The following is a 17,478-nucleotide window of genomic DNA, read 5'->3' as shown; positions in this document are numbered from 1 at the left end:
CGAAAGCTAATCATTCCACTTGTACTCAAGTGTTTCCCACATCCTCTAGGGGGCTTCCCCCCAACACCCTACCCCACCCCAATCATTCTCTTTCTCTTTACTCAACCTCTCCTGATCCACTGGCTCCTTCTCTCCTGCTACAGACATTCCCAAGGGCATCTAGGTGGAGCAGGGTCTAGAACAATGACCCTGGTGTCAGGAGGACCTGAGTTCAAATCTCACCTGACACTAGGTTTGTGACTCTGGGCAAATCACTTAATCACAATTGCCTTAAAAACATCCAGGGCCATCTCTATCTTCCTGACATGTATCTTGCCACTGGACCCAGATGACTCTGGGGGAGAGAGTGAGGTTGGTGACCTTGCACAGCCCTCCCTCACTTAAATCCAATTCAGTGCAAGTCATAACCACTCTGATATCAAGGACAAACAACAACAACAACAGACATTCCCAAGTCTCTGTCATTCAAACAAAACAACAAACCTTCTCTTGTTGCTGCCATTCTCTCAAGCCATAATCCTATATATTTTCACCCCATCAGAGACAAAATCCTAGAAAAAGCAGTCTGCTACAGTTGCTTTTATTTCTTCATTTCCCACTCATTTCTTAATCCTTAATTCTTTAATTCTTAATTCCAGCTTTCAACCATACTTCAGATAAAACTATCCAAAGTTACCAATGATCCTAACTACTAAATCCAGTGGATTTTTCTTAGTCTCTGTTCTACTTGACCTTTCTGCAGCCATTGACACTATTAACTAACACCTCCTTCTGAACATTCTCTCTTCTCTTGGATCTCTTCCTGGCCTCACTACTCCTTCTTGCTTTTCTTTCATGGGTCATCTTCCTCTTCCTGATTCCTAAGCACAGGTGGCCCCAAGGTTCTATCTTCTTTTATCTTGGTAAACTTTCTCCCTTGCTGCTCTCATCAGTACCTATGAGTTCAGTGATCATCTCTGTGCATATAAATCCAGAATCTAGAAATAAAAATAACTTACATTTACATAGCCCTTTAAGGTTTGTAAAGTGCTTCTAATAGAGTCTCATTTGATTTTTTTGTATATATAGATATACATGTGTATATTTATCTCTATACACATACATACATATTTGTTGTTGTTAGTTGTTTTTTAGTGATGTCCAACTCTTTGTGACCATATCTGGATTTTTCATGGCAAAGTTATTCTAATGGTTTGCCATTTCCTTCTCTAGCTCATTTTATGAATGAGGAATGGAGGCAAAAAGGGTTAAGTGACTTGTCCAGGGTCACACAGCTAGTAAAGTGTTTCAGGGCAGATTTGAACTCAAGAAGATGAGTCTTCCTGATTCCAAGCCACTGCACCAACTGGATGTCCCTTTTACCTATCTGCCCTATATACAGATATTCAACACGTGTATGTGTGTGTGTGTGTGTGTGTGTGTGTATATATATATATACACACACACACATACACACACACATTTTTCTATATATTATACATATATACACACACACATACACACACACATTTTTCTATATATTATACATATATACACACACACATATACACATATGTGTGTGTGTATCCTGAATCCTAATCTTTCTTTTTAACTCTAGTCTCACATTTACAATCAAATATGGCTGCCAAATTAAACACATTTCCCCCATCAAACCTTATGAAAAATCTTCAGTAACTACCTATTCCCTCTAGGATAAAACTGTTCTCAGCCTATATGCTTACAGGCCTCTCCACAGACTGACTTCTGCTTCTCCAAGTCTTATTTCATATATCTTTTATTCATTCTTTGCTCCAGTCACATTATTCTGCTCACTTATACCATGACATGAGATTGCAACTCCTGCCTCTGTGGCTTTGTACAAGTAGTCTCCCATGGAGAGAATACAGTCCTTCCTCATCTCTGCCTCAGAGGATCCTGAGCTGTTTTAAAAGCACTGCTCAGGGTTGTTAGGCAGTTGGCGGCACGGGGCTGGGGTCCCCTGGGAGGAGCTGACATGTTGCATAAACAAATTTACTATTTGGACAAATACGACAATGAGGAGTTTGAGTACTGGCACGTCATGTTGCCCAAGGACATAGCCAGACTGGTCCCTAAAACCCACTTGATGTCTGAGTCTGAGTGGAGGAACCTTGGTGTCCAGCAGAGTCAGGGATGGGTCCATTACATGATGCATGAACCAGAGCCTCACATCTTGCTATTTTGGCGGCCACTGACCAAGAAGCCTAAGAAATGAAAGTGCATGCCACTTCTGTCTCGAGCTGGACCTAGCTGTCCTTACCTGCTAACATCTTTCTGCTAATAGTGTTGCCTTCTTGTTTCTCACTTGGGATATTTAAGGGATGTTTAATACACTGTTTGAAAGTGTTGGTAACTCTCTTGTTTCTTGAGCAAAACTGCCTCCACCACCACCACTACTCCATTGGGTGCTTTGATGAATGTAACTTCAGCTGAGCTTTGCCTCCAAAAGCTGAGGCAAGCTCTCTATCAAGCTGAACACCTTGGCTGGATGGACAAAGCACCAAGAGTGACTGAAGACTTGTCACTGCTTAGTTGTGGGGCTTGTATAATTGTTGCCACTTGTGGGTTTTTCCTGCCAATTTGTGTGCAAGGTGACTTAATGGATTGATATTTTCATTTGTTGGAAACTTTCCATTTTATTCAAGAAATGTCTGTTCTGTTTAAATCCCTTGAATAAAGAGGAAGTTTTTTTTGGGGAAAAAAAAAGTACTGCTCAGGTGCTACTTCTTAAGCAAGTCATTTCCTGATTCTCATCCCCCCAGTTATTAGCACCTTTTCCTGGATATTATTTTGTATCACATCATATTACCTTACTTGCACACGCTATTCTTCCCCAATAGAGTGTAAGCTCTTCTTTGCTTCTTTTTTGTCTTTGTATTGCTAGTACTTCCCACAGTAGCTGGCACATATTGGGCACTTAATAAATGTTTGTTGAGTTTTACTGATATCGTAGGATTTTAGGTTAAGGAATTGAGAGGCATCAGTTTTAGGGTCATTTATGTGACTATCCAAATTGCCAGAAATGATGGCAGGGGATGGGGAGAAGTGGAAGCCTGTCTCTGTCACTAAGAAAGACAGGAGAATGCCATGAAGGTCATCAGACAACAGCAAAAAAAATTAGTAAAGGGATTCTATTTGAACTGGTTCTAAACATTGAATACTTACATTTTCTTCTCAGACAAATTGCTTATAACCTTTGAAATGTGATGGGGAAATTTTTATAATTCATTGGAGTTGGGGACAGCTAAGTGGTGCAGTGGATAAAGCACCAGCCCTGGATTCAGGAGGACCCAAGTTCATATCTGGCCTTAGACACTTGACACTAGCTGTGTGACCCTAGGCAAGTCATTTAACCCTCATTGCCCCGCAAAAAAAAAAAAAAAAAAAAAGAGAGAGAAAAAGAAATTCAGTGGAGTTTTATGGTTCTTTTCTAGGACTGGAGATAAGTGTGTACTTAATTTTAAACCATGTGGGCTATTTGGGAAAGAACTTCATAAAATAGAAGGATACATTCAGGACAAAAGGTAGGTGCAAATCATTGTTGGTTTAAAGTAGTTTCTGTCTATAATTTAAACGAAGCTTCTATATAAGTAATTTTAATTTGGATTTTAGTTTTTGAGAATAATTGAGTTTTGAATTTAATTTTTTTTTCCTATTTAGACCTATGATTTCATTGGTGTAAAGGAGCTCCTAGTAAGGAAACTTTCTATCAAGACAAATCAATAGCTGTTTTGCAATTTAGAGTGTTAGCAAGTTTCTAGGCAGCATGGAGAGTTTAAATGACTTGCCCAGAGTCATATAGCTAGCATGTGTCTGTGAAAAGGACTTGAACACAGGTCATTCTTACTCTGAGGCTGGCTTTCTGGTCACTACTCCATGTTGCTTCTGTTATGATTGGACATCATAAAATGCTTGAATAATTTGTTAGCAAGATTAAAAATAAAACCTTTATTGCTGCCTTGTTTAGAATCCTCAAATTGCGATTGTTTTTATTAGATTTGGTCATATCTATAGTTTGTCTATGTAGAACTATTTTCAAGTTAGAAAAGGAAGGAAAACCATTTAATAGATGTGTTTTCTTTTTGATATTATGAAAGCTAATTAGAACCCTAGGAAGATTTCTTCTGTGGTGATACTGATTATATCAGGGATCTTAACAATAATATTTGATTTGTAATGTTCTCACATATATTCCTTTAGAGAAATCATATTGCCAGTTTAAAAGCAGAAGTGTGAATTTGGTTACACTGTGTACCTATTCCCAAGCTTTCCTTCATCTGCTTAAAAGCTGAGCCTCATAAACTAGCTTGTGGTGAGAGCTTTTTATTTTCCCCCCATGATTGGCTTTTTGGGTTTCCATAGTTTAAATACTTTTTTAAAACTTTTTACAAGCATATAAATTGCCAGTGGTAAATAAACAACCTGTCTTTTGCCTTAACTTATTTCATTGGCTTTTGGCCAGGTTATTTCACCTCTCTGAGGTTCATTTTCCTCATCCAAGAAATGAAAAAATGGAATTAAATTATGATTTCTTCTCATCAAAAATTTGTATTTTAAAATGAAAACATTAGGTATTTCTTAGTCTTCTGTGCCCTACTGGGTTTTAAGACCTGTTCAAATAACCTATAAGATAACCTGAAAAAAAAAGGATTAAGGGATTTCCCTCATTTGAATGAATTAGAATTCAACTTACACATTTGAAAAAGACAGCAGCTTTGTTCAGTAGAACCTCAGGAAAGGTTGCATTGCACACACAGTCATTTTCAAACACTGAAGAGCCAGTCTTATGCATCATGAAAACTGTTTTTGTACTCATATCAGGAAACTTAAGAGAGAAATGTTTTCAAGGGGTACTATTCAGAGCATGTGATTTGGAGTCCTGGTGCATACTAACTCTTTCTTGGTTTTGGTTTTCTGTTTTCTACTTTTCGGTTAGATTGCATTATCCCTAAAAGTGTACCTTTGTAAATGTAATTTTCCTACTAGGAACAGAGTGGTTTTGATTTTTTTACCATCAGATCACTGTTTTTGCACAATCCCTGGTATGAACTTCACAGATAATATAGTATCTTTACAATAACATTGGTAATACTAATAGTTAACATTTACATGGCACTTAAAGGCATATAAACCTCTTTACATACATTTCCACATTTTGTCTTCACAATAATCTAGCTGCTGTTTATCTCCTTTTACAGATGAGGAAATTTAGGCTCATAGAGGTTAAATGTTCATGCATTCTAGTGTCACAGGCAGGCTTACAATCCAGATCTTTCCTGACTTCAAGTTTAGTACTGATTCTAGGCAGAACTTTCAAATGTGACATCTTTCTACTACTTTCCATGCTAGAAAAATGTAAAACATATATGTTACCTTTCAAGCTGTTGAACAAATGTGAAATTGCCCTCTAGAGTAATTAAATGCAAGTTCATGGAAATACTGGCTTTATAACCAGAAAAATCAGATACTTTATGTTATCCTTTTAAGCCTTGAATGAAGGTATATCATTCTTTCTTTCCTACTAGGTACAAGAAAATGACTGTTTTTGGTTATTACTTACCACTGGCTATATCCTTCTCAATCTTTTAATTTATTCCTTTCTTCCAAATTCTTATCTAAGGGAAGTAATCCATTCTTCTGTTAATGCTAAAACTTCTGTGCCCTCTTTCTACTTTTTTAACCCTTAATAATTGAGTTGAATATTTTGTAACTTGATCCTTTTTCATGAAAACCATTTTTCTCACCTCTGCTTGCCCCTTGTAGCATTGCCATCCAGCTTTTCTATCTTTCATGCCCTCATACTCTTTTCTGCCTTCCCAATACATCTTAACTTTTTAAAGGGAATGAACTAAGAGCATGAATATTCTGTCCATAGTGATATGAATAAATGATCCAAACAAGTCTTTCAGTGTTTTTGTGCCCAGAGGCAGCCCAGATACTCTGTAGGAAAAAATGCCAAAAGAGGAAGCTAGAGTTACTATTGAAATGAAAATCCTTCTAATTTAAATGAATAGTTTATCATTTATATTAACTGTGCAGAAAAGAAAATAAAGTTCTTTTTGACCACAGCAAAAAGAAGCTCTTTGTGATATATGGCAAGTGGACGGAATGTTTATGGGGTATAGATCCTGTTTCCTATGAGTACTACAAAAAGCATGAAAGGAAAGGTGACCACCAGAAAAAAGCAAAAGCGGTAAGGATTCTAATACTTGGAATAAGTATCCCTGTGAATTTTTGTAGAATATCTGAGAACATAAATAGGTGGATAAAGGGCTTCAGAGTAAATACATATAAATTAGCCCATGATTACTGACATCTGGCAAATCATCCTTACTTTCAACTAACCTGGAAGAAGTCCACAGTGTACCTTAGTGTCTCCAGATAAGAAATGGGAAATGAGTTTGGGTAGTTACAGTTTTTCTGTCATAATGAAACAGGCTAGCTGGTTTCTGGAGTTGATTGAAACTGAAAACTGTCAGCTGAATGTCATTTGAGTTCATATCTTTCTAATGTCTTAGTGATTACCACCCCAAAGACAGGAAAACAAATCTTATTTAAAAGTATTTCTCCTTGCATGGTCTACATTCTGGCATATTTCCCACAAAGACATTTAAATTCTGTGAATTTTTTCACCCTAATAGTTAATGCTTATAATTATAAGTCCATATCTTTTCCTTCTTTTTAGTTTTTAGTACTAGATAATATATTCAATAATAATTCAGTATTAGGGAAAAACATCTTTTTTTCTTAGCTCTGTGCAATATTGTACTTTTGGACTAGCTCATTCTTCAGTTTAAAATTAAAGCTGGAGTTTGAAAAGAAATAGCACCTGCTTTCTATTAAATAAATTGGAGTACATTGGAGATGTTCATTGCTGATTTACTATATGGTCGACATCTGCCATACTTTGTCACTTTAATTTTATATTGTGATATAATGAACTATAATAGTCACTTTACCATTAATGCTCATTTATTTTAAAAACTCATACTTCTGTTTAAAGGAAAGGTGGTCCTCAAATGTTGTCTATTGATTGATGTCTTTATTTTTTGTTTTTTTAAAAAATATTTTATTTTATTTTATTTTATTTTTTGCCAATTACATGTAAAGATTTTTTTCTTTTGAGTTCCAAGTTTTTCTCCCACCCTCCCTTCCTTCCCCCATCCTGAGGCCAGCAAGCAATTTGATATGTTCTATATTACAATCATGTTAAACATATTTCCACATTAGTAATGTCGTAAGAAAATAATCAGAACAAAAAGGAAAAAAACAAGAATAAAGAAGAACAATAACAAAAAAACAAAAACAAAAGTGAAAATAGCATGCTTCAATCTGCATTCATATTCCATAGTTATTTTTCTGAATGTGTAGAGCATTTTCCACCGTAAGTCTTTTGGCATTGTCTTGGATCATTGTATTGCTGAGAAGAGTTAAGTCTATCACAGTTGATTATCACACAATGTTGTTGATACTGTGTACAATGTTCTTTTGGTTCTGCTCATTTCACTCAGCATCAATTCATGTAAGTACAGGTTTTTCTGAAATGCAGATTGATGTCTTTATACATGTTTGACCTTTTCAGCAAGTTTTAAAATATTAGATTCATTTTTATTTCCAACGCCCTTTAAATAAAACTTTTTTTGGTAAGGGTAATAAAATGATTCTTGAGTATATTTTCATTTTTTTCCTCATACTGCACTAATAAGGATGCATTCAGTTTTTACAAAGTGCTGTTTCAATATATTGAAACAATTTTCAAGCTTTATTTTTCATTTTTTTAATCAAGTTCAACTCGCAAGCCACCAAAGTTCCCTTTGTGTATTTTTCCCCTTGATGTCCTTGTTCAATATGTTGCATGCACACACACACGCACACGCACACGCACAGACGCACACACATAAAACTATGTATATATGGGAGAACGGGTCAGACTAAATTACCTCTAAAGCTCCTTCCAACTTTGAATAAATAATTCTATGTATCATACTGTCTTATGGCTGATTCTATAGATGCTGAGGCTATTGCTGCCATAGAATCATGAAATGGAAATGGCCAATGTCTTGAGGACAGAAATATACATCAGGACAATAGAAATGTCATTCAAGAAGATCAGTATGATCTTGAATAAAAATTCCATTTAAAAAAGCTTTAACCACTCAGAACCAATGTTATATAGTGTTGTATTGTATGTAAATTACTTAATAAAGGTAAGTGTATATTTTACTCTGGTTTACCCTACTCAGTTTTGAAAGGCAGTGAGCAAATTGACACTGGTAAAACTTTTACAGAAGAATTCTTGGTACTCTAGAGACAGATAGTTCTATTTCTTTCTCCAAACTGATGATGATCTGACTATACTTTAAATTGAGTAAGATATGTTTTTTCTTAATTAAAAACTCTCTCTAGAAAGGGGGGGGGCTTATTAAATTCTTCCTTGTGTTTTATTAATGCAGAGTTGTTGATCATTCCTGAAGTTTAGCAATCAAATCTTACATAGTGACTTTTCATAAAATGCTTCAGGAATAGCATTCAATCAGCTACATATCAGGAAGGCAGGAATTGCCTGGACCAACATAGCAGCTGTAGTATACTTGATAGCAACTCACAAAGGCTTTGGAAAATAGAATCCAGACTAAGAGCCTGGGCCTATTGGTTTATATAGGGAATTAAACTACAGTTGATGTTTAATGATTTAGGAACATCATAGTGAACATGTGGTTTAACAGTTTAATGGTGGATGTTTTATTGGAAACTTAAAGTACTTTGGAAATAATATTACAAAGGTAGCCTTTTTTTTTTAAAGTTTGTATAACTTTTTTGAAATTCAAAGAAATTCCTGTCTAGTGTTCAGCCTCTTTAGGTAATCTTCTGTTTTCTTCCACTGTAATGTCCACTCATTTTAGTGTAAGGGTATAGGTTTTTAAGACTTCTTGAGGGGGCAACTAAGGTGGTGCAGTAGATAAAGTGTTGGCCCTTGATTCAGGAGGACCTGAATTCAAATCTGGCCTTGGACACTGTCACTTACTAGTTGTGTGACCCTGGGCAAATCACTTAACCCTCACTGCCCTGCCCCCGCCCCCCCCTCCCCCCCCCAAAAGACTTCTTGAACAAACAGTTGCCTTTTGCTGTGCTTAGTTATCCAGCGAACCTTTACATCTTCACTTTGAGCCTCATGTTGTGTAAGTATCCTTACTGCATTTGACTGTGGTTGGTACAAAGTTGATTAACAGTTCCAGACCACATGAAGCTTATACTCTTATTAAAGGAATAAGAGATAAGCAATAGGTTACCATAATTGAGTAAAATCCAATATTATATGACAAGGGCATTAGAGAGTTTTAGAAAAAGATTACTATGTGAGATCAGTGGGGGGAGATTATTACTTATGAAGTAGCAGGAAAAGCTTTGTGAAGAAGGTAGCATTTGATTGATTTGAGCTTTAAAGGACAGGCTTATCACAGAGTATTCTACCCAGTTTTGAATATTAATTGATTTGTTAACATACTTCTTAATTTATAATAGCTCTTTGTTTTTTGTTTTTGGTGAGGCAATTGGGGTTAAGCGACTTGCCCAGGGTCACACAGCTAGTAAGTGTTAAGTGTCTGAGGCCAGATTTGAACTCAGGTCCTCCTGACTCCAGGGCTGGTGCTCTATCCACTGTGCCACCTAGCCGCCCCGTAATAGCTCTTTTTTAAAAAATCTTTTTAGGGCCATAAAAAGTATGCATCATCTTCTTCTTCTTCTTCTTCTTTTTTTTTTTTTTTTGGTGGGGCAGTGCGGGTTAAGTGACTTACCCAGGGTCACATAGCTAGTAAGTGTCAAGTGTCTGAGGCTGGATTTGAACTCAAGTCCTCCTGACTCCAGGGTCAGTGCCTTATTCACTGCACCACTTAGCTGCCCCGCAAAAGTATGCATCTTTTTCTTTTGTTTGATTATGTACAGAAGTTTTCAGTACTAAGGGTGGGCATAAATAATACACTTATTCCATTAAAAAGTAATTATTTCTTAAAGGGGTTCTCTGCTACAAGACTTTCTTTACAGCACTAGTATTCCTATGAACTTTGGATTATATTTGTTAGTACATTAATTTATTTGACTAAAAAGAATGTTATTGGAGAACAGGAAGGGGTCATAAATGTGTGACTTATTTTAGAGTTCCTAAACTTTATGACCTTTTATCATTTCACAAATGATGCTTGGGACTCAGAATTAGGGTTTGTGAAGTTTCTGTCATGTTACAAAGAACCTTGGTGTTGTCTGACTTTTCCCTCTCTATTGCCTCTCATATCTAGTCATTTACCAAGTTCTGTCAATTTTCCCCCACAACATCTTTCATATCTTTCTTTATTGCTATTCCTACTATTGCTGCTACCTTGTAATACCACTTAACTGGATTGTTGCAGTGACCACTTAACTCCTTAACTTAATTGCTCTCTGCCTCCAGTATTTCTGCCTCTCTCTTCCATCCTTCAAATTGCCATATTATCTACCTTATGTAGATATATCCTTTCTGGTCTCAAAAATCTTCAGTGGCTGCCCATTGCCTACCAGTCACAGTTCAGTGACTTTTGCCTTGCTTTCAAGACTCTTTACAATCTGACACTGCCCTACCTTCCCACACCCAACATTCCGTCTAAACCCAGTTTCTCAGGCATTCTGCTCACCACATGCCATTCCTTTGCTCGTGCTATTTCCTGTAACTGGAATGGCCTGCCCTCATTTTTACCTATTAATTTCTTACCCTCCACTAAATGCTACTTCCTCCATAAAATCTTCCCTAGTCCCCCTTTTCAGTAACAGCTCGTGCCTCAAAATTTACCACTTTATTTTGTACCTTTCTAATCCATTTAAGATGCAACATTATGTGTTTAAATTATTGATGTATGACTTCCTTTCCCAAACTGTAAATCTCAAGAGAACAGGGACCGTGTCTTACAAACTTGTAAACTTTGTGCCTTAGTACAGTGTTCTACTCACATCAGATGCTTAATAAATGTTTGTTGGATGAATGAATAAATTCCAGATCAAACACATGATTTTACATATTTTAGGTGGATGATTCTGAAAAATCTGAGAGTGATGTGGTTGATGAGGTGCCTGAGATCCAAGATACAGTACAAGTCATACCTGGCAGTGAGCTCCTTTGGAGGATAAACACAAGGCCTCCAAATTCTTCTCAGGTACAACACTTGGTTTATAAGGGCATTTCTGAGCATGTAATCCTAATGTTAGCCATGTAGGGATACATAGTAGCTCAGTGCTATTTTCATCTTTTAGGAAGAGGATGTAGGGGTTAGAATCTGGAGGCAAGGCAGATCTGAGAATGTAGGAAGTATGAGTTTTGGCCCTTCACAGATAGGCTGCAGTGGTATGGAGGTGCTTAGTCATGCTGTCTTAGAAAAACAGGGATATGTATTTGCATGCCTAATCTTAGGCCTTGATTGCTTGTCCTAAAATAATTTTTGAGGGCCTTTAAAGTCTTTCTGTCATCTAAAACAGGAATTGTTAACCTGAGGTCTATGGATCCAGGGAGTTAGTGAACTTGAATGAAGGAGAAAATAATATTTTAATTTTCACTAATCACCGAAATTTAGCATTTCCTTCCATTGTGAATGGAGGCAATAAACATTTTGAGAAGGGGACCATAGGCTTAAACAGGCTGACAAAGAAGTCTATGACACCAAAAAGAATTAAGAAGCCCTGTTCTAAAGATTATTTTTTTTCTGAGCTGACATTTTGAACAGAACAAAAGCTTCCTCATTTTTGTCTTTGTAATTCCAGCACCTTGAACATCCCAGCGCCTTGCACAATAATTTTTTGTTGAATTGAATATTTAAGCATGTTCCTTTTAATGATTGAATCCTAGATGAAAAGATTTGTAATTTTCTACTGGCATTGACCACTAAAATTATGGTTTTAAACAAAACCAATAAAAAAACATATGATTATATCAATAGCTGCAGAATAAGCATCCAATGAAATTTTATTTATTTATCTTAAAAATCCTAAACACATAAGCACAGAGGGGCCCTTCTTTATTTTAATTAAAAGTATATATCTGAAACTGAGAACTATCATTATTCAGAATAGAGAAATGCTAAAACATGTCCTAAAAAAAGGTAAAGCAAGGATTATCGTTTGTTTTCTTCATTATTGACAATATTCTACAAATACTAGCAATACAATAAAGCAAGAGAAATATTAAATGTATAAATATCAATAAAGAGAAGATGAAATGATTCCCCTTTACAAATGACCTGTTTGCTTTGAAGATTTCATAAAATTAAGGAAGAAACTAATTGAAATAATAGCTTTGGTAAAGTATCACAATGTAAAATAAATCCACAAAAATCATCAACATTTCTATGTGGTTACAAAAAATAAAGAAGTTATAAAGTGCCTTTTAAAAAAAACCTAAAAAATACATAAAACATTTGTGAATTAACCTACCAAGATACACTCAGGACTTGAGTAATTACACTGCAAAGCACTCTTTACAGAAAGAAAGAAAACAAAATAATTGAAAAATTATTCATTATTGATTGTCAGGATCAATATAATAAAAATTATAATACTGCTTCAATTATTTTGAAAATTGAATGATTTGCCAAACTACCAAGAAGTTACTTTAAAGAACTAGACAAAATAATAACATTACATTTGAAAAATGAAAGGTCTAGAATCTCAAGGGAAATAATGAATAAAAAGTAGATAATTTTGATTATGGAAAATTGAAAGATTTTTGTCTGAACAAATCTATGCATCAAAATATCCCTGATAAAAGTCTGTTATCTAAGGTATATAAGGAATTGACTCAAGTACCCAAGACCAAGAGTCATTCCCCAATAGGTAAGTGGTCAAAGGATATGAACAATTTTCAGAAGAAAGAATGCTGTCATCAATGATATAATGATATAATCAGTGATATAAAAATATTGCAGAGATGAAAAAAGATGGGAGTGTTGGAGAGGCTATAGAAAGGCAGGCAAAGTAATATACTGTTGGAAGTATGAATTGATTTAACTGTATTAGATAAAACTTTTGAATTATTAAAGTTAATAAACTTTTCTCATCTTTTGACCCCAATAATCCCTCTATGGACATAGAGCCCAAGGATAAATAGAAAACATAGAAAAAATGGTCCCCTATTTAATGGGATCTTCAGAGTAGCACTTTTGTGGTAGTATAAAAACTGGACCCCAAGTAGGTGCCCCTTAATTGGAAAATGGCAGAACAAGTTGTGGTGAATGAATAGAGCAGAATATTATTGTACCAGTAATAAGTGATAAGTATGTAGAATCAAGAAGAACAAGAATTGATGGTAGTGTAGCAGCAGAACCAGGAGACGAGTATAGGCAGTGGAATGCAATAATCAGTTTTGATCCCAGGCAACAGGTAATGAAATATCTTATTTTGTACTTAAAGCTGATTCAGAGAAAGGTTTTTTGTTCCGTTTTTTGTTGTTGCTTGTTTGTTTTTTGGCATAATGATCTCATCTTAAAATTAAAATCTGGTATACAAGAATAAGTGGCATTTATAGTAATAGCTTTTTACATCTGTATTTTTTTCCAGATGTATAATTTTACCAGTTTTACTGTGAGCCTCAATGAACTCGAAAAGGGCATGGAAAAGATTTTAGCTCCTACAGATTGCCGCCTTCGTCCAGATATCAGAGGCATGGAAAATGGTAACATGGGTATGTTTTTATTGTTGTTATTATGACCTCTGTTTTTAGTTTGATCTTACATTCCTGCCCATGCTAAAATCCTGCAGGTACTTCAGACAGAAAACTCTAAAACAGCGGTTCCCAGCCTAGTTAAAATAATCCAGAGTGTCTCCAAGGGATGTTGTGCAATGTTGAAAAATAAATTTAGTTTCCTGTAATTTCAAAAAAGTAAATAAATACCATTGTTACTCAGCAGGCACTTATTAAGTATTTGCTATATGCCAGACCACTGTGCTGAGGGCTGGAGATATAAAGAAAAGCAAAAAATACAATCCCTACCCTGGAGAAGTTTACATTCTAATGGAGGAAAAGATACGTAAGTAACTAGGTATGGATATGATGTAGAAAGAGCAGATGAAAAGTAATCTGAAAAAGGAAGGCATCCATGGTTGAATGCACTGGGAAAGGCTTCCTGCTAAAGATGCGCTTTGAACTTCGCCTTCAAGTAGCTATGAGGCAGAGGTGAGCCAGCCATTTTTAGTGGATGGAGAGTACCTCAAACTCAAACAAAGCTGTGTTGGATCATAGCACCTCCTCCTAAATTAGTCATCATTGCTGGTTTTTAATCTACCAAATTATCTCACCTTCCCCCCATTGTTCTTCCATGTGATCTGCAAACATTTGTATTCAGCTCTTTCATTCATACTAGTAACATGAAGTTTAATAAGGCACAGATGCTAAAGCTATTAATTTAGTTTTAAAAAGAATAGAGAATCAAGAACAATGTCTTGTTATTGAAGCTTGTTCTTTTGTCTTTCATACTTTTTGGTCTTATTATCATGAAATGTAGCACTGTCCATGATTTTCTAACCAAAATGAAATTTAATTTAGAGATTTGGAGTTTTCCAGTTTAACCTTTTTTTTTTAGCTTAGACTTTTCAAAAAAGAATGTTAAAGCCAATCCTTTTTTCTGTTATGTCTGCTCATTTATGATTTTTGTCTGTGTATATTTTATTTAGAAATGAATTCCTTCCATTCAGATTTATTTCTAAAGAGGTCCTCATTTATCCTAGATTTAGCCAGTCAGGAGAAAGAAAGATTAGAAGAAAAGCAAAGAGAAGCCCGGAAGGAGCGTGCCAAAGATGAGCAAGAGTGGCACACAAGGTAAGTTTTAAAGAGGATGGTCTCAATAAACCAGGTTGATGTGTATTGTGAGAAAAATCTGTCTGGTCTAAATTTCTTTCTACTCAAATGTTTTATAATGTATTAGCCAGAAAAAAATTAATTAAAAGCATGAAAAACTTATCACTAATAGTCTAGCAACATGATGATAATGACAACGATGATGAATTCTTTGGTCTTAGCAGCCCATGAAGCAAAAGTAGAAAATGACTCACTGTCCTGTGCAAGTCTCCTTCTGCTTCTACAGTGATGAAAAAAGGGGTGTTTGTTGCAAAGAATGAATCACTTTTAGTGCCTGTCACAGAGCAAAACACAGTTTTAATGCCCACAGCAACTCTTAAAAGGTTTTTAACTTTTAGACCAATGCATTGTTGATACCCTAAATGGGAGCTTCTTGTCCGATGCCAGCTAGTCAGTACACTAGAAGAATGTCAATATGTATATTCTCACTATTAATGAAACTAGAAGATATAAGAAAGTTGCAGCTAAAATGGAAGAGTGGCTCCTAATTATCCTTGAAGAAACACATAAAGGAGTTGGTTGTTAGTTTCATGGCATATCCTAAGACAATAAGAAAAATAATTTTACATGATAAATGGTCATTTTTCCTTGCAGTGCTCATGATAAGCACAAGCAAGATGACTTAACATGAAGATAATTGTTAATTATACACCAATTTAAATCAAAGGAATGCCCATCAATTGGGGAATGGCTAAACATGCTATGGTATATGATGGCGATGGAATATTATTGTGCTATAAGAAATGACAAGTAGGATGATTTCAGAAAGGCCTGGAGAGACATGTATGAAATGATGTATTGTGAAGTGAGCAGAACCAAGAGAATGATGTGCATAGAGACAGTAATATTGTTTGATGAAGAACTATGAATGACTTGACTTTTCTCAATAATACAATGACCCAAGACAATTCCAAAGTACTATACCATCCACCTCCAAAGAAAGAACTGATATTGATGAAACAGACTGAAGCATGCTATTTTTTGCTTTCTTTCATTTTCTTTCTTTTAATCAAGTTTTCTTGTACAAAATGACAAAAATGGTAATACTTTGCACAATCATACAATTACACAGCAATTTACATTGTGAGGTAGAGAAATTTTGCAAAAAAACTCAGTAAGAACATTCAGATTAAATCAACATTTAGCCTTAATGCTTAGGGGCTACAATGCAAAGGTGGATATAAGGAAAGATTGGGAAATATGGTTCAGGTTTGAGAAACAATTGATGCCAATAGGTTGTAAACTACACAGAAGGCTTATATCATAGATAATATTGTCAAGAAGAGTCAGGAGGTATTACGGTAAGCACTGAACAATTTCACAATCACAAAAAGTGAAAATGACTACATCTTAACAAACAGGAAACAATTGGTTACTGATGTTGGAGTCATTTTGAAACAGTTGTCTGTGTACAATTAGCCTGTAAGCTTCTTACAATCAGTATCAAAATGGAAAAGCTAAAAATGAGATGATATGGCATTCAGTTAAGCTAACTTTTACCTGAAATTTAAATAACCCCAAACTTGTCTTTACAGGCAGCTAAGTGGATAGAACTTTGGACTTAGAGTAAGGAAATCATGAGTTCAAATTCAGACACTTACTAGCTGTATAACCCTGGACAAGTCACTTGAGCCTTTTGTCTTTCAATTTCATTATCTATAAAATAGGAATAATAATAGCACCTACCTCCCAATATTGTTGTGAGGATAAAATGAGATTATATTTGTAAACTGCTTTGCAAACTTTAAATCACTATGTAAATGCTATCTTTTTATTATTGTTGCCTATTCAAAAAAGCTATTAATGTTTAAAAAATGGGAAATGGGTAAAGAAAAAGTTATCAATGCTAATCACCATAATTTTCTATGGACCCTAACCCAGGCAAAAACAGTTGCTAAAACGAAGAGTCCAAAGGACGAAAAATGAAACAAACATTTTTGAAGTACCTGTTATGTTCTACACATTGTACCAAGTGCTTTACAGATAATCTCTTATTTGATCCTCACAACAATCCTGGGAAATAGGTCCTATTATCTTCCTCATTTTATAGTTGAGGAAACTGAGGCAGGTAGAGGTTAAAAGATTTGTCTCGGGTCACATAGCTAGTAGTAAGTATCTGAGACCAAATTTGAATTCACATCTTTCTAACTCCAGGCCTAGTGCTGAGCACTCTTATCTACCCTGTACCACCTAGCAGCCACATCACCTTAACCAGTCAAGCAATAAACTTGGAAACAGAGGTATGGAATATAAATTTATTTGTAAAATATTATAAAGGAAGGTAGTGTAAAATTATGAATAATAGATCCATGCCCTAAAACAAGGAGAAATAAAAGAGGAAATAAGTTTACAGAAAGCTTGGCATGAGACCTAGTTAAGCCAGATCCAAGCCAAAAGCATTTAAAGATGAAAATAGGAGGATAATGAATAGATGGTGAATGAAAGAGGTCTATCAGCGTATCTAAAGCAAATTATATTCCTCATCTTTGACAATGGAACTACCATATTTATTGTATGTGGAGGTGAAAATGGAAATGCCATTAAATAAAACAAAAATGGCGAAAAAACTTGGGCCAGATCAAATTCTTTCA

The 17,478-nt window shown here is 35.3% G+C and overlaps 2 protein-coding genes across 7 annotated transcripts in view; both read left to right on the top strand.

Moving 5' to 3' along the window:
- Window positions 1–17,478, top strand: part of OSBPL2 (oxysterol binding protein like 2) — a 125,640-nt gene that overhangs the window by 96,061 nt on the left and 12,101 nt on the right. For all 6 annotated transcript variants that reach the window (XM_043984063.1, XM_043984064.1, XM_043984069.1 and 3 more), the window contains 5 exons: window positions 3,453–3,542; window positions 6,088–6,211; window positions 11,070–11,198; window positions 13,591–13,714; window positions 14,758–14,848. In XM_043984063.1, coding sequence (XP_043839998.1) covers window positions 3,453–3,542; window positions 6,088–6,211; window positions 11,070–11,198; window positions 13,591–13,714; window positions 14,758–14,848 — 558 coding nt within the window. The remainder of the gene's footprint in view (window positions 1–3,452; window positions 3,543–6,087; window positions 6,212–11,069; window positions 11,199–13,590; window positions 13,715–14,757; window positions 14,849–17,478) is intronic.
- Window positions 1,994–2,233, top strand: LOC122741039 (cyclin-dependent kinases regulatory subunit 1-like). Its single transcript, XM_043984070.1, has one exon. It carries the CDS (start codon window positions 1,994–1,996, stop codon window positions 2,231–2,233), a length of 240 nt encoding a protein of 79 aa, XP_043840005.1.

The sequence above is a fragment of the Dromiciops gliroides genome, chromosome 2, assembly GCF_019393635.1.
Source record: "Dromiciops gliroides isolate mDroGli1 chromosome 2, mDroGli1.pri, whole genome shotgun sequence".
In the NCBI taxonomy this organism is placed as follows: domain Eukaryota; kingdom Metazoa; phylum Chordata; class Mammalia; order Microbiotheria; family Microbiotheriidae; genus Dromiciops; species Dromiciops gliroides.
Note: the sequence above shows the minus strand (reverse complement) of the source record. Positions and strands in the feature narration are given on the sequence as shown.

Excerpts from the sequence above, each read along its gene's own strand:
- LOC122741039 (XM_043984070.1), top strand. The coding sequence starts at position 1,994 with ATGTTGCATAAACAAATTTACTATTTGGACAAATACGACAATGAGGAG.